At 41.8% G+C, this 26,718-nt stretch overlaps 1 protein-coding gene across 8 annotated transcripts in view; it reads left to right on the forward strand.

The window, feature by feature from the left end:
- Positions 1-25,393, forward strand: part of SIPA1L1 (signal induced proliferation associated 1 like 1) — a 158,651-nt gene extending 133,258 nt beyond the window's left edge. For 3 of the 8 annotated variants that reach the window (XM_072115603.1, XM_072115608.1, XM_072115604.1), the window contains 10 exons: positions 565-689; positions 6,561-6,679; positions 7,517-7,962; positions 12,613-12,852; positions 13,288-13,444; positions 17,961-18,180; positions 19,357-19,503; positions 19,966-20,080; positions 21,520-21,601; positions 23,715-25,393. In XM_072115603.1, coding sequence (XP_071971704.1) covers positions 565-689; positions 6,561-6,679; positions 7,517-7,962; positions 12,613-12,852; positions 13,288-13,444; positions 17,961-18,180; positions 19,357-19,503; positions 19,966-20,080; positions 21,520-21,601; positions 23,715-23,858 — 1,795 coding nt within the window. In that variant the 3' untranslated portion in view covers positions 23,859-25,393. The remainder of the gene's footprint in view (positions 1-564; positions 690-6,560; positions 6,680-7,516; positions 7,963-12,612; positions 12,853-13,287; positions 13,445-17,960; positions 18,181-19,356; positions 19,504-19,965; positions 20,081-21,519; positions 21,602-23,714) is intronic. The other 5 variants (XM_072115606.1, XM_072115607.1, XM_072115605.1 and 2 more) reach the window with 5 other exon arrangements.
- The last annotated feature ends 1,325 nt before the right edge of the window (positions 25,394-26,718 follow it).

Consider the following 26,718-nt stretch of genomic DNA (forward strand, 5'->3'; position numbering starts at 1 on the left):
AAGATTTCTGCTTTACTCTCTGGAAATGCTTGTAAAGAAGCTGCTAGTGCAAATTTAACAGAATCCAAATTATTTATGGTCTAATGCTTTCCGATGTGTTTATTTCTGTAGGTTTTTCCTAAGTGAAGATAATATGGTTAATTATCTATTTTATTATCTGGTATGGAAAAATAAGCAGCTAGAAGATAGTAAAAACTTTATCATCATTTTGAAAACTGTTGCCCTGCACTCTGTTATACTACATTCAGGAACCTGGAGAAGGTCACACATATGTATAAGCTTGGCTGGAACAGAGTCATACAAGACAATTGCTTAATACATGTATTAAAAGGCCTGGAAACATTCCATACAATTTTAATTCAAATGATGTTACCAGATGCTCCAGAATTTCCTGTATCAAGTGCCCCCCTTGGTCCAGCATAACCTGGCTCTTAGTCCCCATCTCCTGCCCCCTTACAATAAATACAGGAGGTCTGGATATTTCTTGGTTACAGCAGGTGAAAATGGCAAAACACTGATGCTACTTTCTATTTCTAATAGTAACTTTGCTTTATTTCTAAACAGGTATGGGGTTGGACGAAGGTCTCCAGCATCCATTGACAGGCAGAATACACAGGGGGACCTGGTGGCCAGTGGAAAGTCTACACCCAACTGGCAGAGAAGTGATGACAACGCCAATGATCAAATAGGTATCTATGACGGGTATTAAACTTTGTGTCAAAATTGGTCCTTTGTTCTGTCTTGCTGCACTATTGAATCTCTTGGCATCCTCCTTCCTTGGAGATGGACTAGACTATAATTCATTAATGATATATTAAAACTCTAAAACTATAATAGTGCGAATATAATTCAAAGCTACCAAGTGTTAGGCTTGTGTACCTAAAATGAAACAAAAGTCAGTGTTTAGGAATGTGCGCTGTTCCCAGCTGTCATTGGCGGGTGAGACTGCAAAGGGCTGCAAATTAATGTAGGAGTAGGTCCTGCTTTATCATTTGTTCAGCTTATACCGTGGGAATAGACCATTAGAAGTAAATGGGGATGTGGACTAGCCGCCGGAACTATGGCTAGCACATGGGCCCTTTCTACATTCTTATGCATGAGGAAATATGCACTTTAGGAAGTAAGTATGACGATGTCTGGCTCTTCTGAAGAGTAATGCTAATCAAAGGAATGGTTGCCTTATTCTATATCTACTATGGAGATGGAAGATGAACCTGCAATATATAGCACATAGTATGCTAGGGACTGGTGGGATCAGCGGCTCATCTCCACATTGGATTCACCTGTTGGCCCTAGACCGTACAGACTGTATGGAAAGGCCAATGGATGCAAACCAACAGAACTTGCGGCACAGTATGATAATATTGGATGTGATTGGACAGTATCACACTTTCTTCCCCTCCCAAATTGGCGATTCCCAAATGTCAGTATATTTGTCCATAGGGCAACTTGGCCATATTCACTGCACATGAACTGGACACACACATGGAGAGGGTTGGAAGCTGTTTTTTAGTGAAAGTAGCCAATTTTGTAACACAGGGCCACCCATTTGACATAATTGATGGTATCTGTCAACAAGTATCTGTCTGTGTCGACCTTATTGTGTCAGTCCTGCTGGAGACATTGATCGGTGGTCTGATTTGTATTAGACAACCCAATTCTTTGATCCATCATGAGACTAGCACTGGCAGAGCTGTGACATGGGTGCTGTGTGTGTGTATATATGTGTATGTCTGGCCACTAAAAGACTGCTCAGGTTTTGCTAATATGATGCACATAATCTTCTTTTATATCTTGTCTATGTGTAAACACTGTCAGACATGTATTCAGTGCACTGGTTACATGTTTTTATTACCAATTTCTTTTCTATTGCGTTACACAATTAAGCTGTCAGTGCAAGTAAAATATTAGCTGTGGAAAGCAGCAGGGGGTAGCACTGCATTGCTGACATAGATGTTAACTCATTTCTTTGTAGCTTTGTGAATCTCACCCTATCTCTCCAATATCAATCAGCCTTGCACAGGAGTAATATCCAGTTATATCCAGTGCTATTCTCCAAATAAGGAAAGCAATATATGTATACTGCTGCACCTGAGCTTGTGGGTTATTACCTTCCATGCAGCAGTTTGGATGCCTTCGCCTTCTCAGGCTTAATAAATCACAAAGAAAATGCAACTGATCACATCAGACATGTTCTTATTTGACCAGAATATAAACAATGACATTGTCTTGTTAAAGGGAACCAGTCACCAGATTTTGCCCCATTAAACCATAAGCGCCCTCATGAAGGGTATGAAATGTCATTTCTAGAATTCCCGCTTTTATGTGAAGTGTCGCCCTACCTTAGAAAAATCCCCCTAAGTCGTGTGAAAATAAGCAAGGAAGGGTCAAATTTAGATACTTTGTGGGAGTGTCATTTCAGATGCCCTATTTTTTTCTGTTCTATAGGGCCTAGAAACTGGTTTGGTGTCATATTAATGATAAGAATTACACCTTTCAAGTTGCATCAGGATTTTGTTTCTGTGATCTAAAGAACCCGAGATACAAGCAGTAAAAAAAAAATAATAGGAAAAAAAATGCATTTTTATCTACAGCCCGCCTTTCCATGTCTTTAACTGCTTGTATCTCCAGTTCTATGTGTAGCAGTAAAGGCTCTTGGCACTCATATCCATAGGGACTCCATCAAGCCCATAAGGCTAGAAGAGCATAATTTTGGCCCTGGTTCGGTTAACATTACAAGAGAGTTAGGAGACCACATGCACATTAGATGATCAACTACACCTGAAATTGTATGCTGAGCCTTTATAGTTTTAAAGACAACTTTGATATATTGTTTTTATGATAAGATATATACAATTTTTCAATATACTTTCTGTATCAATTCCTCACAGATTTCTGACTGTTGCTGTCCTTCTATAGAAAGCTTCTATGTTTACTACTAGTAGACAGAACCTGACTATGATCACACAGGTGCACGGCTTGTTATATTGTTATAGAGCATAATCAGAGCTGTGTGATATAACAAACCGAGCACCTGTGTGACCATGGTCAGATATCTGTCCACTAGTAGGAAACACAAAAGCTTTCCATACATTGAAAACAAGAAGAGATCTAGAAAACTGTAAGATACTACTACAAAAAAATTATATTACCATATATACTCGAGTATAAGCCTAGTTTTTCAGCACAAAAAATGTGCTGAAACCCCAAAGTCGGCTTATACTCAAGTAAAAAAAAATATAGGTTTTACCAGGTTTTTGTGGTAAAATTAGGGGCCTTGGCTTATACTCGAGTATATACGGTATTTTTTTTCCATAAAAGGAATGACATTAATTTGTTGTTATGGGAATACCTCTTTAATAATAATCTTTATTAATATAGCACCATCATATTCCATAGTGCTTTAAAAATTATGGGGGACATATACAAATAAAATAATGCATTACAGAGTAAAAACATAATCTTATAGCACAATGGGAGTGAGGGCCCTGCTCACAAGAGCTTACACTCTTATCAGGATAAAGGGGTAGCACAGGAAGTATTAGAGCATTGACTGTAAACACCTTCAAGACTCTTTAGAGCAAAAATGTTTCCCTTTTATAGTAGGAAATCACTCGCTAAGCGTTTTCCGTATGTAATTTTCCTACTAAAATGGTTCTCTTTACAAATATCAGGGTATTAGAGTAAAGCAAATGCCTGGCAGCAGAGAGCTGAGCGGAGGCAGGAGAGCGATTCTTGTCATGTCAGCACATCACAACAGCCCTGCAGCTCCTCACTGCCCTGTATGCCTCTGCCATCATCTGTGACGGGGGCTTGGACCAGATAAAATTTAGCTGCACCGTTAGATTTTTACAAATATAGAAAGACTGTCGTTCTGTTGCTAAGAAGAAAAGATCTTGCACAAACCACCTTGAGAAATTCCGATTAATTCTGTGAGATCCGGAGTTGCTAAGTAACGTAAAATTAAGCTTTGGCCATTTCTGGGTTGTGGAGCCATCTGTTCAGCTAGTGTTTATGCACATTTTACCATGGCAAAGCAGCAATTATACTGCTCCGTAATTTCTTAGAGGGACAGAATGTATGTGTGTGCTTTGGGGTTTTTTTTGCCCCCTCCCCCTCTTTATTTGGCAGATGTTTTGTTTCTACCAAGATGCTAACAGTAAGTTTATTTTCTGAGAGAGTAGTGTAAGTGTGTGCATGTTGTTGAAGTGTGTGTCGGCCTTAGAGGACATCCACTATCAAAATCAAGACTAACCAGGGATGCTTATAGATCCAGGCACTGTAACTCTTGTGATCTCCTTATATTTGTCATCTATGGTCTTTTTTCTTCTAAAATCAGCTTTTATAATTATGCTAATGAGCCTGAAGTGCTCTGGGGTTACCAGATTCATAGGCTGTTACACTGTGCAGAGCACTTCTCCCTCCCACTGTTTTGAAACTTCCTCTGCTGCCATGAGATTGAGACAGTGAGCATGAGTAGGAGTGAGACCCTGTAACAACCTGTGAAGCTGCAGCACAGAGGGCCTCTGGTACTACCCCTAAAACCCTTTTAGGCTCTTAAAGTTGATTTTAGAAGGAAGGAGGCCATGAATAACAAATACACGACATTCCAAATTATTACGCAAATTATATTTTCTCTGATTTTCCTAAATGGTCGATGCAAATGACAGTCGGTATAATAAAAAGTCATCACCCGTTAGAGTATAAATAGATTTATGTTGAACAAACCTCCCAAACGATTAGAGTATATTCTTAAAAACGTAAAAAAAAAAGCTCAAAATTATTATGCACAGCAGACTTTCCAAACATTTTATAGGTTGTAAAGAACTGAAAATGGTCATTTGCAGCATTTGCAGGTCACATGCACTGAATTCAAAAGCGATTGCAAGTCATCCTAATTGACCAAGTTACATGGTAACATAGGACCCTTCTGTGATATCACCTGCAAAATTCTTGCATCCATCGAATTTCTTTGCATCGTCCCCCAGAGCAGCTGTTTTGATGTGAACATCCTCCCACCCTCCTAGATCTTTTGCTTGATGATGATGATACTCCAAAGGTTCTCTATAGGGTTGAGGCCAGGGGAAGATGGTGGCCGCACCATGAGATACTCTCCTTTTAGCCAATGACACAGAGGTATCTTTGTAGCATGAGACTACAGTCACAGTGCCTGGATATAGGAATAACTGTCCCTGGTTTATCATGATAGACTTTGGTGGTAAATTTTTCTTTTAAGGATATCGTTTTCAAAAGCTTTTAGGAAAATTTTAACTATAGGTAGGATACTTGCATTAAAGGGTTTTTCCCCACAAACAAGTTAGGCGCTATCCACAGATGAGACCCCCACAGAGAAACCCCCCCCCCCCCCCCCACAGATCACGAAAACAAGGAGTCCGATGGGGTCCCACGTACCTCCGTCTGCTCCATGAGAGTAATGGAGTTGGCGGCCACGCATGACCATTCTGCTCCATTAATCTCTATGGAGCTGGTGGAAATTGACGAGCGCCGTTAGGCCCTGACCTGATGAGCTTTGTTTAGGAGAAGTTCTCCATTGAATATCGGATCACATCAATTTGCCCACATGACCAACTCCAAGAGCTAAGCTGCAGTAACACAGCGTCGCCACTACAAATAAAATGGAGCTCTGCTTCCTGTTCACTCTCATTGCTGAAGCAACACCCTTACCAACTGATATTGACAGGGCATCAATTTTGCAACCCAAAAGAACCCAGCTATCAATTGGAGGAGTCACTACTTCAGAATGATGCCCTAGTCTACCATAGGCTGGCATGGTACCTCTGCCATCCTCCTCTGAGCATAAGTAGTTATCTTTTCACATCTCTTTATAAGGCAGCACACTAGTATAAAATTATACGTGTTAGATCTCCCGCACCTTGATATGACCTGCTGCGAGGGAAGTTATTAATTATAATTAATTTTATCTCGGTCCTTCAGGTCTTTTCTCGGCTCTAATGCCACAATCTATAGCATTTAATGATGTGCTAATTATGGATCTATCTTATGAAGCAACATCAAGATCATCTCCTTCCTAAGGAAAACATTACTTCTAGTCATTTACAGGAACTCTATGCCCAAAGTGCACAAGAAATGAGGAGTACACCAGCTCTCCTTTTCTTTCTTCCAGCATTGCCTTTATGAAGATAATGAAAGTTGAGCAATGCATGAAGATATTTTACTGATGTGCCTTGTCTATAATATTACATATGCAGGTGGTCCCCTACTTAAGGACACCTGACTACGGACGACCCCTAGTTAAAGACTAACCCCTCTCCCCACTGTGACCTCTGATGAAGCTCTTTGGATGCTTTTGTTTAGTCCCAATCTACATTGCTCAGCTGTAAGACGTCTTTAATGAAGCTTTATTGATAATCCTTGGTTACATTACAGCAAATAATTTTGAAACCCCAATTGTCACTGGGGCAAAAAAAAATTTTGTCTGGAGCTACAATTATAAAATATACAGTTTCGACTTGCATACAAATTCAACTTAAGAACAAACCTATACTTCAATCTAAAGGTCTTGTATTACCTTTTTACAGAGCCAACGTGCCACATGCCTGCTGTGTCTAAGGTCCATCCATCATACAGAGACAGCCCTACAGGAAGACTTATACGACAGGATCCTGTGCTTCACCTATCGCCTCACAAACAGGGACAGGTGAGTGCTGAACCTTTCTTCGTTGAAGGGAAGCTCTCAGCAGTTTTGTCAAAGCAATGGAAACTGTTAGATGGCAGCCCTGGAGATCTGTGTAGCCATAACTTTGTGTATGTTAGTAGTGACATGATTAAGAAAAGTGAAAGTTATAATCCAGCACTGTAGCTCTTGCAAGGGCTCTGGAGAGGCCTTTCAGCCTGAAGAGCTTTCTGCTCTCTGCACTTTCTTCATAGCTCCTCTCTGCTGGGAGTAGGAGCTCTTTCAGTATTTTGGTTGAATACTTACAGCTGTCACTCAGCAGAGGGGAGGGGCTTTTGAGCAGTTCATTGCAGAGAGTAGAAATCTCTTTAGGTTAATAGACCCGCCCCAAAAAGTCTGGCAGGAGCTGAAAACCTGGATTAAAAGTTACATTTTCACAGTCCTGCTTCTACTTAACACACACAAAGGTGTATTGTTACACGGCTCTCCAGGAGCAATACCTAGCACTGTGTGCTCAAACCTAATTTTCAAGAAACGTATACTTGCCTCTCTCCTGCTCTCCAGTCACCACCAGCCTCTCAGCAGTGGCATAGAGAGCGCCCACCCAGTACAGCCTTACCCACTCCACAGCAGCAGGGCGTAACAGCAGGGTGCTTTTGATGCAACATCACTGCTGAGTCTCCTTATGCTAACAGAGAAAGGTGGTGACTGGAGCGCAGGAGGGGAGTAACTAAAAGTTATGTTTACTCCACCTGGAGCCAGTACTAAAAAAGTGTCTGCTTAATGTAGTAAATTACTCATTCTAGTAGACCTGTTTAATGCTTGTATATTATGTCAATTTTAAATATCCTTTACTTCCAGACTGACAGCCATTACTCCAGCCATTCAAGCACCAATACACTTTCCAGCAACGCGTCCAGCGCCCACAGTGAGGAGAAGTGGTATGACAGCGGGGAGCGGCTGGAGTCCGAGCTCAGCAGCTACACCTACATACAAGGCACATCCGCTGACAGCGGCATTGACACATCTTCCTATGGCACTAATCATGTTGGTTCAGCCATTCCCGGGGCATCGGCCACATCTCCACGCTCCGGTCCTCCTAAAGAGAAGGTGGCACCTCTGTGGCATAGCGTCAGTGATGTAGGGTTAATAACTGATAGGACTTGTGACAGGGAATCTCACGCCTTGGATGGAAAAAGGGAATCCCCTGTCACTATGGAGAATCACACTAAGGTCCCTATAGGCGCCAAGCCATTAACAAGAGAGAACAGCGCCTACAGCCTGAGCGATGCAGCGTCACATACCAGGTAATACCTCAGTGTTACAGCTCATGTTCTTGCTTGTGTCGCTCTGTGGTGTGATCGCATTGGTGGTGGGTCCTTTTGCTAAAGGTGCAGAAAGCGAGTTAGAGAACTGTCTTGTTTTGTTACATCTCCTTTCTACCATTCCTTTCCCCCCTAACATTAGAATGAATATCATTCCATTTTCTCACACACAAACGTTTACCACATTAGTCCAAACTTCATAAAGTGTACTTAACCTTTCAACAAACTTTGCAGAAATCAATAGCTATATAATAGTATTTTTCTCTCTTTCTCGGTTGTCCATGTGCTAGTTGGTGGAGACTAACCACAATGATGTCTCCAATACATCACACAATTTATAGGAGACCACGAGTCTCCATCTCTCTGAAACATCACATAGGACATCAAAATGAGCAGCTCTGATTTAATTAAAACACTTGGGGTGAGAGAGACATTTATTTAGCTGCTGCAGATTCTTTAGCGACTCTGTCTCTACCTCCCCTCTCCGCAGACGCTATGTAATCTTGTATATCTTTGAGTGGTAATTCAGGAGAGAGTATTTGTTTGATTTGCCTGAACTATTGATTTGTGCAAAAGTTTGTTTAAAGTTTGTGACCTTTTAAAGCAGCAATAACTGTAAAACCTTAGTAAATTAAAATTAGTAAATGACTTTCTTAAAACCAAAAGCTGATGCACTAACACACCAGTCTATATGTCCGTATGGAGGATCAGACCGTTGGCTATGTAAAGGAACACTACACCTATAAGTGAAGGACAAATGTTAAAAGATATTGGTGCCCCCACATTACAGTATCAGTATGCAGTACATGCAGAGAAGCTTGCAGAGGACTGGGGGGGGGGGGGGGGGGGTTAATAATTGCTAACCCTACTGCAGACATTGCCCTGCTTAGAGGCTGCTGCTCCTGGCGGTTGTCCTGCTGCAGACAGTGCCCTACTGGTAGACTGCGGCTCCTGCCAGTTGTCCTTCGTCAGACAGTGCCTTACTGGGAGGCTGCTGCTCCTGCTGGTTGTCCTGCGTCAGACAGTGCCTTACTGGGAGGCTGCTGCTCCTGCCACTTGTCCTGACGTAGACAATGCCCTGCTTGGAGGCTGCTGCTCCTGCTGGTTGTCCTGCTGCTGACAGTACCCTGCTGGGAGGCTGCTGCTCCTGCCAGTTGTCCTGCTGCAGACAGTACCCTGCTGGAAGGCTGCTGCTCCTGCCGGTTGTCCTGCTGCAGACAGTGCCTCACTGGGAGACTGCTGCTGCTGCCACTTGTCCTGCCGCAGACAATGCCCTGCTGGGAGGCTGCTGCTCCTGCCAGTTGCCCTGCTGCAGACAGTACTCTGCTGGGACCGCTGCTGCTCCTGCCGGTTGTTCTGCTGCAGACAGTCCGCTGCTTGGACGCTGCTGCCCCTGCTGAGTTGCTGCTGCCAAGTATGTAACATTACACTTGGTGTTCCTCTGAATTTTACCTACTGTGGGGACAGAAATACTTGTAGACTTCTCATCACAGTATAACAGTAAACATCAATGTCTCTCCATTCTCATAGGCTCACAGCAGGAAACATTAGATAGCAATGATTTTCACAAACATGTCAGTAGGACGGATTATGTGTCATTTTCATCAGATTTGGTCCTGTGGAATAATACTGAAAATGTAAACTTTTGCAGTGTTCCCATCTTGTTGTATAGCGATGCGGTGTCCGCAGTCTTGTATGTTGCTTTGTCTTTGGGCCAGGAGTTATCGTTGTGTTGCAGGTTTTGGAGCAGCAGGTACCGGTGTGGTGTTCTGCTGCGGAAGCAGTTGTCATGCAGTGTTGTTTGGGGGCGCAGTTGTCAGCGTCCCCTTGTCCTGTTGTAGCAGTCGTCTGTGCTTTGTTGTCCTGAGCCCACGCTTGTCCCTGCAGTCGTCCTCGTCTTGTTTGTGGATATTGAAATGCTTTTTATTACTAACCCAAAGTATTGAATATTTTATCTGAGAGTTTATGGACCCTGAATACATGTTTTTACGTCCCAGTAAATGGAAGGTTTTTTTCTTGGAAGGAAATGTCAATGTTGGAATAGGTGTATTTATTTTATTGTTTGAGAGTTGGTATAGAAAGCACTGAGCCATTGAAATGTAAAAATTCAAATGTATGCACGAAAGAGCCCATAAGCAGCTAGATAGCAAACCTACAGCCATGACAGGACAGTGATGGGAGCAGGCTGCGAGGTGCGATACAACACCTTCATTGTTCTGTGATGTAGCTACATGAAGGTATGATACAGCCAATATTGTCTGTACCCAAAAAAGTATACAAGGCCTTCTCACACTATGGGGCAGATTTATCAAGCTGTCTGAATGTCAGAATATTTCTAGTTGCCCATGGCAACCAATCACAGCTCCCCTTTAAAATATTCATGAGCACCGGTAAAATGAAAGCTGAGCTGTGATTGGTTGCCATGGGCAACTAGAAATATTCTGACTTTCAGACTGCTTGATAAATCTGCCACTATATGTTGCAACATAGCCAAAGGGTTAGCTGCAACCACTGGACATATATATATCAATAGTTTGAAATCTAAACTTAAAGGGAACCTGTCACCAGGGACCTTATTTTCACTTCAACCAGGTTACAGAAGCCCATCACACCTGTATTACAAATATGTCTTTCTGCACTTCTCTAAGAACACATATAATTGTGTGTTAGAACTTACCTTACACCCAGACAGAATCCTTTGTGTAGTCCCAGGGGTTGGTCTTTGGTTTGGATGCATTTCAAAAACCAACATGTGACTTGTCTGTGCTGCAGACTCTTGCCCCGCCTTTGTGCTCACGTAGGAGCACACAGGTGAGGGCCAAGTGCCCAGACTGAGCAGCAAAGACAAGTCATATGTAGTTTTTTTTTACATTCATCCAAACCAAAGCCCAACCCCTAGGACTACACAGAGGATTCTGTCAGGGTGCGAGGTAACATATAAGATGCAAATGCTTAGAGAAGGTAGAAATACATATTTGCACTGCAGCTGTAATGGGGTTTTGCAACCTGTCTTTAGTAAAAATTAGGTCCCTGGTGACAGATTCCCTTTAAGGGAGTTATTCAAGAATAAAATATCATTAGTGTAGGGCATTAATATTAGAATGATGGGAGCTGGACTCCCAGAACCCCAGTTATTGGCTAATTTAAAAAGGGGCTAGTACAAGATATATGGGGCTTTGTGTGGTAAACATAAAAAAGGCCGCCTTTTAAAGGCTTTGTCTGTTTTCAACATTTACTGCACTTCCAGAGACTACCTCTAAAAATGTAGGGTAAGGTGCTTTTATTGGTGCCAAACCCCTATAAATCCCTTACTGATGGCCTATCCTGAGTATAGATCATCATTATGCAAACTAAGATAGTGGCGGGAAAGAAAACTTTAACTATTAAAACTTTTACATTAGGTCTTTAAACCTTAGTTATTTTTTGTGATATAATTATTTTTATACACTGCCCAGCCTCCTCCTTTGCTTTGATAAATAGGTAAAGGGGGTAATTATTGGCCAATAGCTATACGTAGTAGCCATAATCGCCTGAATAAATGTGCAGTATATAGAGAATATAATCCTGTTTTCCCATAGTACACTGATCACTTGCTTTGCTGCACTATTACCTGGAGTGCAAAGCATGTAAAATGTAAAGTACTACAACAACATATAATGTATAATAATAAAGCAAGTCTAATACTCTCTCCTTTAAGGGACTCTGCCACCAGATTTTACCCTATTACTAACTACTAGCCCTTTCCGGTAGGATATGAAATGTCCTTTCCCTCTTTTACAAGTATTTTTTTATTCTTTTTACATTTTACAAGTTTAGAGGTTGCAGGGGGTCTTCACTTCGGATGCCCCTATATTCACTTCTATGTTACCTAGAAAAATGCATTTGCTCCAATTTAAATCAGAATCTTGTTTTTTAGGTTGCATCAGTCTTGTGGTTCTGTGATCTACAGAACTGTAATTACAGTGAAAGTCATGGGCTATATAAATAAAGGAATTATTAGTTTTATATCAACAGCTTACATTTTCAACAATGTCTCTTACTACTTCCATCTCTAGTTTTGTAGATAACAGATCCACAAGATGCAACCCGATACATTGTGAAAGTTGAAATTCTTATCTTTAATATGACACCAGCATCCTGTTTCTGGGTAATATAGAACCAAAGATAGAGTGCGTCACATCAGACATGGTGTTCTAAGGTCCCACAATATCTGGACTTATGGCTAGCTGAGGAATAACAGCAGAGAGTGTGTAGTGGGTAGGCGGCCTCGAGCATACATTTTGTAATTTTTTCTTTGCAAATAACCCTTATTGTTGAGCTTTTGGAATCATGCCGTTTGTCTAGTTTTAATATCACTTTACACAGTGGACTGAATATTAAAACTTGTTTTTTTTGGCTATATTATTTAAGAGCTCCCAAGTTATGAATCCAATTCTTACCATTTATTGCGAGAATATCTGACCGCAACATTTTTTGCCCTTTCAGTTTGCTGTGGGGCATATTTATCGCAACATTTACAAGAAATGTGTGGCAAACCATGGTTCCAACCCTGGAGATGGTATAGTGTTTTTTTTTTGACCAAACGGGTGAAAATCTGAGGTTTAAGATTAGCTTTCTCTCATTCTCCCCCAGCACCATGAGCTCCCGGCACTCGGCGAGTCCCGTTGTTTTCACTAGTGCCCGAAGTTCACCCAAAGAAGAGTCACATTCTGCCACCTCCCCACAGCTCGCACCTTCTTTCTCCTCTTCCTCCTCCTCCCCTTCTGGTCCTAGGACTTTCTACCCTCGCCAGGGGGCTACCAGCAAGTACCTGATTGGATGGAAAAAACCTGAAGGGACTATAAACTCTGTGGGCTTTATGGATTCAAGAAAGTAAGAGCCCTTTATGTTCTGCTCTTGAATGATACTAGTAATATCCTAATCGCTTGGAACGTGTTGTGAGGTTTTATGCTCTATACTGCAATGTCCAGCATTGGAGGTTACGCTAGAAAGCTTGTGCTTCTCTTGCAGAGCTTCAGGGTCTTCTTTATATTCTGCATGTTTGTAGCTTAACATAATAACAACTAAAGATCGCAGCGCGCTGTACACACATGACATCAGACACATCGGAGCTCAGGACTCTTCCTAGCAGGCATCCATGCATGACTTGTGGTGATCATCACAAACGTAGATCTCATTCTCCTTTACCTGCTTTCCTCCATATCTTTCCTCATGATAAATAATACAGTGTCCCTACAGTGACCCTAAGCCAGTCTTTAATTTTTAAAGTCCTCTTCCTGAACTCTCTTCTGTTTCCTTCACCGAAAGAAGACATCAGATTGACTGCGTGGAGATGCCCCCCACAAGGCTACGTGCATCTATAAGGGATCTGCAGGCTTCTCCCAAGAGGGTGTCCACGACTCAAGAGGAGCTTCAGAAGTTTGTCGACATGGAAGAACCTACTGGATCAGAGAAGCCTTTAAAGGTAAACTTCATAAATATTTCTATTCCTTCTCTTTACCTAAAGTGTCCAGTGAAGGTATGTGCCACAAAGCTCATATAGGTAAGTGTGAAGGCCGACCAGTAAGAATCCCCACACTACATGCACCATTGTGATTCCACAACTTAAGGCCAGTTCTGCGCTCAGGCTTCCATTTAGTAGTTCCGTTATTTTCACGTTCATAACGGATTCTTTTTTCCACCCGTTGATTTCCATGGACTTCTAATTGTGTCCATTAGTGTTCACTTTTTACATGTACCGTTAGGCGTTTCATTATCTGAGCAGATGAGCTGCTGTATTATTTTTTCAGTCCGAAGTAACTGAAGGCTAACAGAAGACTCCGTTCCATCCTATTATTATAATTTAAAGGAAATCTTCCATCTGGATGGTACTTACTAAAGCGGTTCCCTCTCCCTCCCATCCTCTGGCAGTACGTGTTTAAGCCAGCGGTACAAGGGAGCTGCTGTGTGGGTGCTGAAACCTGCTGCCCTCTGAGAAAGCGGAAACTGGACACGGGGGAGTGGGTGGATAATTGCCACTGCTGCTGGAACCAGAAGGGCTCTGGTGACGCCCCCTGGAGCACTTAGCGTCCATTAGCATGAAAAAAGGAGTGTACCAGCTAATTTTAAGGATATATCTTGTATTATGATGGCCTTAGGAATCTACCGCCGGAGCTGCTTTAGTAAGCACCATCCACAGACTAGATTTCCTTTAACATTGTTTTTTATGAGTGACGTGTGCTTTATTTATCAGTTTGCACCATCAGTTCATTTCTCTGTTTCTTTATACTGAGCGTTCTCTGATTTTAAATTCCAGCGGTTCAATGCGACCTCTAGTGGCCAAAGCAAAGTAATACAAAAAAAATGACTATAAAACGGTGAAAAACAAAAACTAATTTTCACAGAAACAGAAAGCAGTGTGTCTGTATTTTTTTTATCTGATCTGTTAAAGGCATCCATTATAAAAAACATTTTTTTGCTATTACTGGATCAGTCCAGACATAATTTTAAGTTACAATCTGTTTTATTTTTTTAAGTATGCGGTTAAATTGTATAAACCTTTACCAAAGTATGTGATAATTGCGTACATAGTCAATCCATCACCATTTTCTTGGATCATAGACAGAAGCAGAGGGTTACAAAATTACTGCAACTTTAACTTTGGACCTTTCCAGTTCTGTGTTTCCTAGAAATACTTAATCCTAATATCACATCAAAGGGGAGATTCTCTTTGTGACACTGGATGTGTATATACTTGATATCTGCACATGGCAGTAGTGAAGGGGTGAAACCAGACTGGAAAATAATTGATGCATTCATGGAACATGATACATAGCATGAGGCCAGATTGATGTGCAACATACCGTATTTATTGCCAGCAAAATCCAGATGTAACCATGTATAAAGTGTTTTCCAGGTAGATAAAAGAGGCGTAGTACTCGCTGCCCCGCGCCTGTCCTTTCCTACACATAAGCCATCAATATATTTTCGATTACGGTGTACGTCCACTTAGTACACAAAAGATGTTTGACGACATTGTTTTTCACACCAAACGTCAATTATAGGCTCCTTAAAACCACAAATTATTTCCATTTCAACAAATTTCACAATAAGTCCAGGTCAGAACTCAGTATTTGTAACCGCACCAAGTGCTCAAGGCTCCGTACAAGGAAATCATCCCCATGGAGCTCCCAGCACTTTATAAAGGTTCTTCCAGGCCACTCAGTTTCCATGGTAACGGCGCACCACATACTCCTCCTCTTTGTATAAAGCCCAAAAATGTGTTGTAAAATAGCAGGTTTTATCAAGATGTTAGGATCCTCTCTCCATACTGAGCTGACGTTTTTTTTTGCTAGCCATTACAAAAGTGTCTAAACACTGAGCTATGTGATCCAGTATAGCCCTGGCTGCAGCGTCCAGCGGCCGCCTCTGCTGCGTCTCTCCTGGCTCCCTATCTAATTCTTATGACACGATCCTCAGAAGATGGCCCGTCGGGTGCTCTCTTGTCATGTTTCATTGTAGCGCATTCTGCTGAAGGATTTCCCAAACGTGTCTAGCAGTAAACAGAGTGTGACCGAGCAGACGCTAAATATTCTCTGGATGGTCTGGAGATATAAGCCACCGGATATGCGTGCCAGATACTGGCTAATCTGCTTCTTGCTGGTGCTTTGTAGTGTGTGATTTATAAGCAGTCTGTCCTTGTAATGAATATCTGTGAAGCTGAAGATGCAGAGTAGAAGGGTTATCAATAATAACCCTAGGCAACATTTATTAAAGGGTTTGACCACTTTTTTTTTTTGGAATGTGTGTAAGTGTTGGATGCCAGGACAGTAGCTATTTACCAATATACATCTATTAAGAGTTCTGCCTTCTACCTTTTTCCCTGAATGTAAAGTAAAGCCCCTGGTTCAGTAGATGGCTCCCTCTGTAGTGTATTGGCATCTGCCGGTATCGCTCTTATGCACTTCAGTAAGTCAAGGTGGCCACAACACTATCCAATGATAGATTTTGTACACCATCCCCCTTTATAATTGCTTTATCAGCAAAACCACTCCGCACAGGGATTAACCAAGATATGTGTCTGCATCAGTGTAGCTACAGCATTCTCAAGGTATGTTTGCTTCATAATGCATCAAATCAAATGGTAGGTTTCCTTTAATAGCTGTATGTACATAAACAAACTACAAGATGTTATAAAAATAGAACTCTTTATTAATTGTTCACAGTATATAAAACAGACCAAAGTGAAATTAACTAACTTCACGATAAGTCTACTTATGTGTACCATTTTTTTTTTTTTTAGCAGACACCACATGGACAATTACACGTCTCATGTTGTGATATTCAGTACAATGGAGGAACAATAAAAATTGTCCTCTACCTTAGATTTTGATAATTCACATAAGGTATTGCTCATTTACACACGATTGCAGTAAGATAAAAAAAAAATTATTTGGGGGGGGGAAGAACCTCAACATTTAGACATGGGAACATTCTATAGAGTGTGAGTGTTTCCCTTTCACTACTGTCTGCAGGAGAGTGGTGGAGCAGGTGGTAGCTGTTCACTTCATTGTCTCGCTTTCCCATGCACTTCATATTATTTAGATCTTCCATCGCGCAGGAGCTCTCCGTGTTATCTCCCTGACAACAGGGAACTTGGGAAGATGACAGCCGGAAAGGAAACAAGAAAGCAGCGGAGTCTGTAAACACTTCACTGGTGACTTACAGACACACATCAAGCTGAAGCCTCGGCTGCCACATAGTGCTCCTAGCAGTGACATTGTACAGGGTGCACGTCACACTACCCTCACAATGTCACACTACCCTCACAATGTCACCTGCTTAAACTTAGCTAAACAAAACAATTAGTACCAACAACTATCCCCAAACAGAGCAGATTGAAATTAGAACTGTCCCATCTGAGGACAATATAATTTACTGGTATGGGTGCTGAGTTCAGGGCTTTATAGATTACTATCACTATATTCAAGTAAAACGCTGCTCAAAGGGAACCCGTCAGCAGAAATTGACGTTTTAAACCACTTCCCGTATGTTGTCAAGAAGCTAAACACCTTCCAGTTATAAAATGACTGCATAAAGTTGCAGAGGTAGAGAGCTCAGCACTGAAGTCAAGCTCTCCCTGCCTCAGAACTCCCCCACTACTGTCATTGTCGTCATGGACCAGTCTATCAGAGATCTAATTATGTTGCTCCTGAATTCAGACCTTCAGTTACAGTGAAGGGGACAACCGGAGGATAGGGGGAGCTTAACTTCAGTTCTTAACTTTCCGTTTCCTGGACTTCATACAACAAGTTCATCTCACTTTAGAGTTCAACATGCTGGGCCATCAAAGGAACATAATCAGGAAGGTGTTTAACAGTTTGGCAACATACTAGTAGTGTTTTATTAGGTCAGTTTTTACATTCCCCATAAGTGCTTCCTTGTCTCCTATAGAAAATGTAAGTATCCTGCTTCCCCCATCCACATAGTAATTGACAACACTAAACAGACCAGCAATAAAATAAGTGACTTGGTCCCAGCGATCCCACATTGCTGCTGCTTGCCTCTTCTGCTGTGGACATCATCATGCCATCTGCATCAGGGAGCGTCTTCAGAGTAACTTATGCTCTACTCGTACATTTACATCTGTGTCTTAAAGACACAACTTTGAATGTTTTTTTTTCTGACACTAATGACCTGCCAATAATGTCTGACGGGTCTGTATTTCTGTTCAAGGCTTTCGGATTCAGGCTTCCTTAATGGCACCACATTATATTATGCCTTACTTTAGGTTTTCCAAATGGTTAGTTGTGTGAAAGTCACAACTGTCTAACAATGTAAATGGTAAGGTAGGGTCCAAATATAAGAACATGGTGATGGACTGTAGCTCATACTTGAGGTCCATAAGCAAAACTTACCAGCTACGTAGTCCTCATTCTCATTGCATTCTTCATCTTTTTGTTCTAGAATTAAGCAGAGATCTTCACCCTTTTATCTTTCAGTCATGCTTTTCTACATCATCGAGTAAAAGATCCCTGCACAGGACACTTTCAGATGAGAGCATCTACAGCAGTCAGCGGGAGATGGTTTTCATCAATGCCCGGGCCTCCCTTCTGGACCAAGCTCTTCCCAATGACGTCCTCTTTAGTAGCACATACCCGTCTCTGAATAAGTCATTGCAAATGCGCAGACCATCATACACTATGGGTATGACCATTCATGGTGAGAAATGAAGAAGCACTGGCATTTTATATCCTGTATTTTCATCTATTTTGTGGTTCATGCCAAATCCTTAAAAGAAAGAAACAATCCTTACTGTCTACTGCTGCCTGGTTTCCAGATTTTTTTTTTTGGTCATGTCCCACAACAGGAGATTGTTATTACCCGGACTGTAGCAGGTCACCTCAAATGTCATCTTGATCTTGTATGATCAGATTATTTTGTTATTTGTAGGAGAGATCATTGCAGTTTCATCAGTTCAATTAAAGGGTCATTGCAGCCAAATAGTATATGAATATGTATATCTGTCATGAAGCTTAAGTTAGCCTATTACAACAATACACCAGAGTAAATGCAATAATAGCTAGGCAGATTAAGAACAAGGAAAACCACAAGAGATATCATAAACTGATTTTGCCAAATAGACTGACTGCTAAAAGATGCATGGTATTAGAGCTAGCATTCTTCTAAAAAGGACTTATATTGATGTATATCAGCGAAGCTGATGTATATACTCAAGCTTCTCCACCCTTCTCACTAACTCTGACACTGCTCCTACGGGAAGGGTTCATTTCTCTTCATATAGCCAGCATCTTTCTCTTAGCCCCCTCCTTCCTGAGAGTGTTGTTGATGATGTAGCAGATACAAGTCACACAGACCCACTGTATTTCTCTCTCAAGAGACCTTCCAGCGAGGAGTTGTGTAACATTTCCTACCCCCTGATAAGTAAAGGGAGGTGTTAATGGCTGTAGTTTAATATTGGCAGACAGTCCCCATGTACTAGTTCCATAGTGGCGGCATGGTGGTAGCAGTGACCCCTCTCAATCAGGAGCAGGGAGGGAGGGCAGTGCTGGGAGCCATGAACATGCTGGTTGGACTCGCCTCAGGTGAGATGCAAGTTTACAAACTGATTTTGTAAGATTGCTGCCATGGAGAGGAACCATTGAGGGATAAGGGCAATGCTATTTAATCACAGATGTTTATTTTGGGAGGGTTAATTTTAATAGCAGGTTTTCTTTGACATCTGTAAAAAGCTCTGAAGACTCCCCCAAACACTTGAGTATGATCTTGTCCAATGGTAAATCTGCCCTGATATGTATAGACTAATGGCTGTTTGTATTCTGTTACTGAGACCTTTGTCGGTTGTTCTGGAAATAACACACATCTTCTCGCTTTTAGGTGAGTTTTCTGCCTCGGACACATCCCTCACAGACATCCATGACCAGAGAAGACAAGCAATGCCTGATCCGGGATTAATGCCTCTGCCAGATGCTGCTTCTGACATTGAGTGGTCGAATTTAGTAGACGCTGCCAAGGCCTTTGAGGGTACGTGTCCTGGAAAAGTTTACACTTGCGTTAAAGATGTGTTTTCCATGTACTGTATAAAACTGTACTTTTCTGCGGCTGTCGGATGTCTAAATCTGAGGTATTATTAACCATTAACATGTGGCCGGTCAAGTCCTTCCGACCACAGCCCCTTTTTTATTCCCACCTTCCAAAAGCCATTTATTGAAGAATACGAGAACTTTTTTCTCTTTGTAGTGGCTCCATCCATTGAATGTTATTTATCTCCGTCCCTTGGAGCTCATACAATATACAATGGTATTTATGTAGATGTCCATCTTCTCACACATTCAGTAGGAAAATAAATGCCCCTCGACACATGGCACAGAATGCATATCCTCTCCCCAATGGATGCTTATCCATTGAGTGTGATCCATTGCTGTGTAATAGTGCATTAGGGACTCCAGAAATCGTGCTGCTCACCTGTATCTCTGTTTTCACTAGATCAAAGAGCTTCCTTCTTTGCCTCTCCAGATGATGAACACAGACCTGGGAGCTCCGCATCGATGGGAGAAGCGTTAGAGGGCCAGGCTTCCTCTCAGTCCAGCACTTATTTTGGGTATGACACTTTTCCTTCTATCCTTTGTATCTACTAACATGAGGTGAGGGGAAAACCAGCGTATGCCTATCTTTTGATAAATTTGTTGTGTTTCACTTATTTTCAATTTTATGGTTTAAATAAATGGCGAGATTCAAATTTCTTCAGAAGATCTCCTGTTAATGTTGTTGTGCCAAGGTTACATGCCATCCCCAATCCAAAGGATAAGGTATTACCATCTGGTCTACTAGCAGGTGCGTAACTACAGTGGTAGCAGCCATAGCAGCTGCTATGGGGCCCACAGTGTCAGGGGGCCCCATCATCCAACCTGACAAAAGAATGGACACCATTATATACATTGTTCAACATAATATGTATATAACATATACATGATGTGTATAAGCTGTATCTGTGATGTATATATGCTGTATCTGTGATGTGTATATACTGTATGTCTACATAATGTGTGATGTGTATGTATACTGGATTATGCTCTATATATGTACTGGGGGGTGGGAAAGTGGCCTAAGTATGGCTACACAGGGGTCTTGGAGAAGAACTTCTGTTGCGTCCAGCAGTTCCAACACATCCAAGCATCCTTCTCGTTGTCTGACACAGAGGGATATTTAAGGGAATAGCGGGAGTGAGGTTCCATCTTGATAAAGCACCTGCAAGCACAATTAAGGACAAGTAGAAGCCTAGAGACAAGTTTTACACTTACATTTATGCCGCACAAGCTCACCCTCAAGGGGTTTACACAAAAAAACAAAACCTCTACTAACCTTTTCCAGCCCTCATATGCCGCTGTCTGTCAGGGGCACGGCACCTCGGCTCTGACAACTTCCGCCCACTTGCCACAACACACGTCCCCTTTCCCAGCGCTGTATCAGGCACTGGGACGAGCATAGTGGTACTGACAGTCCATATACAGAGGGACAATTCTGCAGATTACAGCAGTAAAATATATAGTAATCTGTAACCTATTCCCTATCCTCATACTTTCATAGCACAACCTCTTGTAACCCAAGAGTAGGAATAGATCACACTTAGGGAATTGGTCTAAGAGAAGCGGCTGGTAGAACTACACCTTCAGTGGCGTCAGAGAGGAAGGTCCGGGCCCATGAACGTCTTGGCCATGAGAACCGTAGCAGAAGGTTTCACTTTAGCTCACACATAAGTGACTAGACAATATACAAGGCTTGGGCTTTTGGTGAGCCTGAGTTTTCGGCCTCTGTGTGTAACATTTTTATGTTCCGATCACTCAGTTAAGGCTCACAGACATATTGAAGCTTTAGTCTATATTATGCAATGTTTAAGATTTATTGAGATTTATTAGCTGAAGTCTCCAATTTTAGTTGGACAGGCCACCCATCTAATCTGATTGCCCCCCAGTAGCAATAGAAACGAAAAGGTAAATTCTGTTCTTGCAGTATTGCTTATCACACGTTTCTTCATCGCAGGAAAGAGTCTCCTACATCACTTTCCTCGAAAGTGGAGCAGCTGGAGAGTATGCTGAAGATGCTGCAGTATGAGCTGAAAAAGGTAACCCCACCATAGAGGACAGACTGTCTAATATACACATGGGTGTATACTCCTCTACTGTATATTTACTGCAATAAGAAGAACCAGCGAGCGTGTGTGAGCAATATCTCCACACAGGAAAATGTCATAAATGATTCGATAGGAAATGGTTTCTGATGATCAAATGTGACATTTATTTCTTTCATATTTTTACTACAACAAAAATGATGTGATGATACTCAAATAAATGCAGGCCTTAGTATATGTGGCCATTAGTAAGGATGTAATATCGTAGGCCTCATTCACATTGCCCTGTGCTCACCCCGACTAGATCACGTGCAACACACACTGCTGGGAGGTGGGTGAGTGCTCCTCACCCCTCTCCATTGAAAGCTGAGCGGCTCGGTCATGGTGCTGTGAGACTGTGCTCACCGCACTGTGTCCCTGTGCCAAAGACTTCTATTGGGGTCAGATCACGGCCATGTAAATGGGGCCTTAGGCTTCAGCTCACACTTGCAGGTGACAAACATTGGTGGCTGGGATTGGTGGCATTGGTAGCTATTGCCACAGTTACTGCTGAGGACTAGAGCGGCTCCTGTCACAAAGTTAGAAGATAACCACTTAGAGTCGGTAAAAATATTCAGGAGGATATATAAGGAAAGATAATTACACTGTCCTCCCAGCAGGCAGAGACTGTACTGGTTCTAGGAGCCCATGTAATCGGGAGGCTGAACTATGAGAAAGTGTGCACATGAAGAGGGGCAGTGTTACCTATGTATGTTACCTTGGTCATAATGTAATAGTCCATACATTTAGCAATACTCTGCTATCCCAGATGAAATGTAAGCTCATCTGGTTTTAATGCAGTTAATTGGAGACCTGTAAATAGTCTGCGTAGGAGCAGGCAGAGATTTCTTGGCAGGTTCCTTGCACAGCAGGCGAGGGGATCGTCCCTGCAATGCTTTTGTTTGAGCCTCTCTGTGCTATGTAACTGTGCTGACATCTTCTCATCTGCCCTACCCCTGATATTTATGTTGTAGGACAAACCTTAAATGTTGTTGTTGGATGTGCATTTCCCTTGGCTTTGGTCATTTCCATTAAATCAGTTTTTTGTATTTAACAAAATATTTCAGATTTCTACCAAATCTGTCATAAAGTAATAACCATGAAGTAGAGGGACCATAAATTCACTTCTATCATTAAAGGGAATCTTTCACCTTCTCCCACAAACTTCAACTCTTTACTTACTTGTCAGTTTCTAAAAGTCCCTTCACCATTCCTAAGCAATCAGTGCCCTTGGTTCTGCTATTGAATATGTTAATTAGGCTTTCTAGTGTCAGGTAGGTGATCCTTGGCTGAAGACAGTCTGATACCCCCTCGGACAGGAATGAGTCTAAGGGCTGTTTCATATTAGTCAGTGATTGGTATGTGGCGAGTGTTGTGCCAAGGACTGATTACTTTGGTGGGGATCTAACTTTCTGTGCATTGTACAGGCGGTCCCCTACTTAAGAACACTCGACTTACATACGACCCCTAGTTACAAACGGACCTCTGGATGTTGGTAATTTATTGTACTTTAGCCTTAGGCTACTATACACAGCTGTAACAGTTCTCACAGGTGTCTGTAATGAAGATTTATTGTTAACCCTGATTCTTATAACAACCTAACATTTTTAAAATCCAATTGTCACAGAGACCAAAAAAGTTCTGGCTGGGATTACAATGATAAAATATACAGTTCCGACTTACATAGAAATTCAACTTAAGAACAAACCTACAGACCCTATCTTGTATGTAACCCGGGGACTGCCTGTATTGATACATGATGCACAGAGTTCTGGTTTCCCCGACATGTAGCGGAGCCAACTGTCGTAAACTCTAGGACAGGGCCAAAGACCCTAGGACACGGCTGGAGACCCTAGGACGAACGCAGAATCGGTGTATTAACACTTCTGCTTTCTTCTATCCTCACTGTATATCACTGAAGTAGCTTATGTATTGAACGCAGGAGCTGGCACTGCCGCCTGCTCTATGGACCTGGTGGTCATGTGATCGCCTGGTCTGCAAGGGTTAAACAGAGCTGCTGGGTCTGATCAGACTCGATACATCTGATGATCTAATTTATTTATTGCAGGAAAAGGAAGATAAAGCGAATCTGCAAGCAGAAGTGCAGCTCTTACGAGAAGACAACCTGCGCCTGCAGGAAGAATCCCAGAATGCATCGGCAAAACTGAAGAAGTTCACAGAATGGGTGTTCAACACTATAGACATGAGCTAATGGACCTTACAGACTGTACAGAGCAGAACTTATTGTGTCCAGTCACGTGTATACGGAAGACCTGTACCCGAATCCTGGTGTACGTGTACAGAAGCCGCAGTGTCCCCAATCCTTCTACTTTGTAATCCGCCTGCATGTGTTGAGCAAAGCGTCCCGTGTACACACTGCCGGAGGTCTGGCGATCACACGGAACAAGACGCCTGTCATCTGAAATGTGAATTTTTCAGAAGTTAATCTTGTACAGTTTAGAACGCAAAAAAGTTTGCCAAACCTGGTCGCTTTTTGGGCAATAATCCCTTAGCAAAAAAATAATAATAAATTGCCATACGATGATTATTCATTTGGTGTTGAATGGGTTGGATCACTTGAAATAATAATTCTCGTGCAAATTTGCATAAGAAGATAACGTAAGCCATCTGGTAAGATACAGCTGCGATGATGTGCGGTGTTTGTTTCAAGTTTGCTTGTGTTTTATAGTAGTATGGTGTTAGCACAGTCTGTTTTTTGGGTTTTTTTACACCCCCACTAGTGTAGATAGTTACTTGTACCTCAATTTTCTGTTTGTAAAATAGCAATAACCCCCCCCCCCCCCCAGTACACTGATAAATAGGGAGATTATGCAGAAGTGTTGCGCATCCGTGATCTCTATACAAGTCTATTTTATTCATGTGTTAGGATGTACAGAAGCATAGATTGTGTCTGTCCCTGGTGGACCCCTCAATCATCAGAAACTACTCCAAAAACGCTTTTTCTTTTGAAATTAATAAAACACTAATAAGTTTGCATCTTTTGTAATGACGTAGAAGCACATACCACGACGCACAATACTATAACGTGTAGTGAATATCCCCCCCCCCTCGCCTAGAAGCGGTTGCACAGATATTGTACAGACGTAATCTGGACACTGATACAGCGTTGAGTCATCTGCACTTTTCCGTTCTTCTCTCCATAGCATCAGAATGAACCGTTTCAAAATTTGCCTATAACCGAAAATTTGTAAAACCAAACCCTATATTTGCTACCAGATTCTATCTAGGCAGAGAGATTTATATTTTGTAAGAAAAATGTAATTTGTTCTCTGAAAAAAAATATTGTTTGCGATGCTTTTATTAGTCCGGTTTGTGACACTTTGTTTAAAGATGTGCTTTTTTTTTTTTTTTTTAATCTATGTTTTTAATTGCTTAAAGGCATGTACAGAAATACTCTATCCACCCACATGGCGACAAGCTTACAGTCTCGTTATTTACCCGACCATTGGTAAGATGTTATATTGGAGATCAAAAAGTGTTTGACTGTCTTTTTTTTTTTTTTTAAATGACTGTATGAAGGAGATTTCTATAATAATTCCTGGTATCACTTGTACATTGAATTTTTTTTGCAAGCCTCTCTCGGCCGTTCTGAGATTTTAGATTTCTCTTCTACAGAAAGGGAGGTGATTGAGGCGGCTATTTATTAGAAATTTGCAACAAAGTTATTGTATCTGAGGTTGCAGAGAAAACTTGTACAATCCTGAAAATAAACTGGTTTTAAAAGTTTACTGGTTTTGGTTATTCTTCTTTCATATTAAGTATAAAACAATTGCATAATAAGCTAAGGTTTAGCTGAAATGTAAGGGAAGTACATACTAAAATGATGCTTTACCAAATTTGTCTTGATATTGTAAATGGATGTGGTTTTGCTCCCCTGCTATAATCTATAGAAGAGCTGACTCTGAGTAGCTGCAATGTACAGTCATGGCCATAAGTTTTGAGAATGACACAAATATTATATTTTCACATGATCTGTTGCCCTCTGGTTTGTCAGATGTTTTTATCACATACAGAAATACAAGTGCAATCATATTATGAGGAACAAAAGCTTATATTGACAGTTAGAATGAGTTACTGCAGCGAGTCAGTATCTGCAGTGTTGACCCTTCTTCTTCAGGACCTCTGCAATTCTCCCTGGCAGCTCTCACTCATCTTCTGGACCAAATCCTGACTGATGGCCGTCCATTCTTGCACAATCAATGCTTGTATTTTGTCACAATTTGTTGGTTGTTTGTCTACCCGTCTCTGCATGATTGACCACAAGTTCTCAATGGGAATAAGATCTGGGGAGTTTCCAGGCCATGGACCCAAAATCTCTGTGTTATGTTCCCTGAGCCATTCAGTTATCACCTTTGCTTTATGGCAAGGTGCTCCATCATGCTGGAAAAGGCATTGTTGATCACCAAACTGCTCTTGGACGGTTTGGAGAAGTTGCTCTTGGAGGACATTCTGGTGCCATTCTTTATTCATGGGTGTGTTTTTAGGCAAGACTGTGAGAGAGCCGATTCCCTTGGCTGAGAAGCCGCCCCACACATCAATGGTTGCAGGAGGCTTTACAGTTGTCATGAGACAAGACTGATGGTATCACTCACCTTGTCTTCTCCCAACAAGCTGTTTTCCAGATGTTCCAAACAATTGGAAAGGGGATTCATCAGAGAAAGTGACTTTACCCCAGTCCTCAGCAGTCCTCTCCCTGTACCTTTTGCAGAATATCAATCTGTCCCTGATGTTTTTCTGGAGAGAAGTGGCTTCTTTGCTGCCCTCCTGGACACCAGGCCTTGCTCCAAGAGTCTCCGCAGTCTCATAGTGCGTGCAGATGCACTCACACCTGCCTGCTGCCATTCCTGAGCAAGCTCTGCACTGCTGGTAGCCCCATCCCCAAGCTGAATCAGTTTTAAGAGACGGTCCTGGCACTTGCTGCTTCTTCTTGGGCACCCTGGAGCCTTTTTGGCTACAATGGAACCTCTCCTTGAATTCCTTGATGATGCGATAGATTGTTGACTGAGGTGCAATCTTTCTAGCTGCGATACTCTTCCCTGTTAGGCCGGTTT

The sequence above is a fragment of the Engystomops pustulosus genome, chromosome 7 (assembly GCF_040894005.1).
Source record: "Engystomops pustulosus chromosome 7, aEngPut4.maternal, whole genome shotgun sequence".
NCBI classification, from domain to species: Eukaryota; Metazoa; Chordata; class Amphibia; order Anura; family Leptodactylidae; genus Engystomops; species Engystomops pustulosus.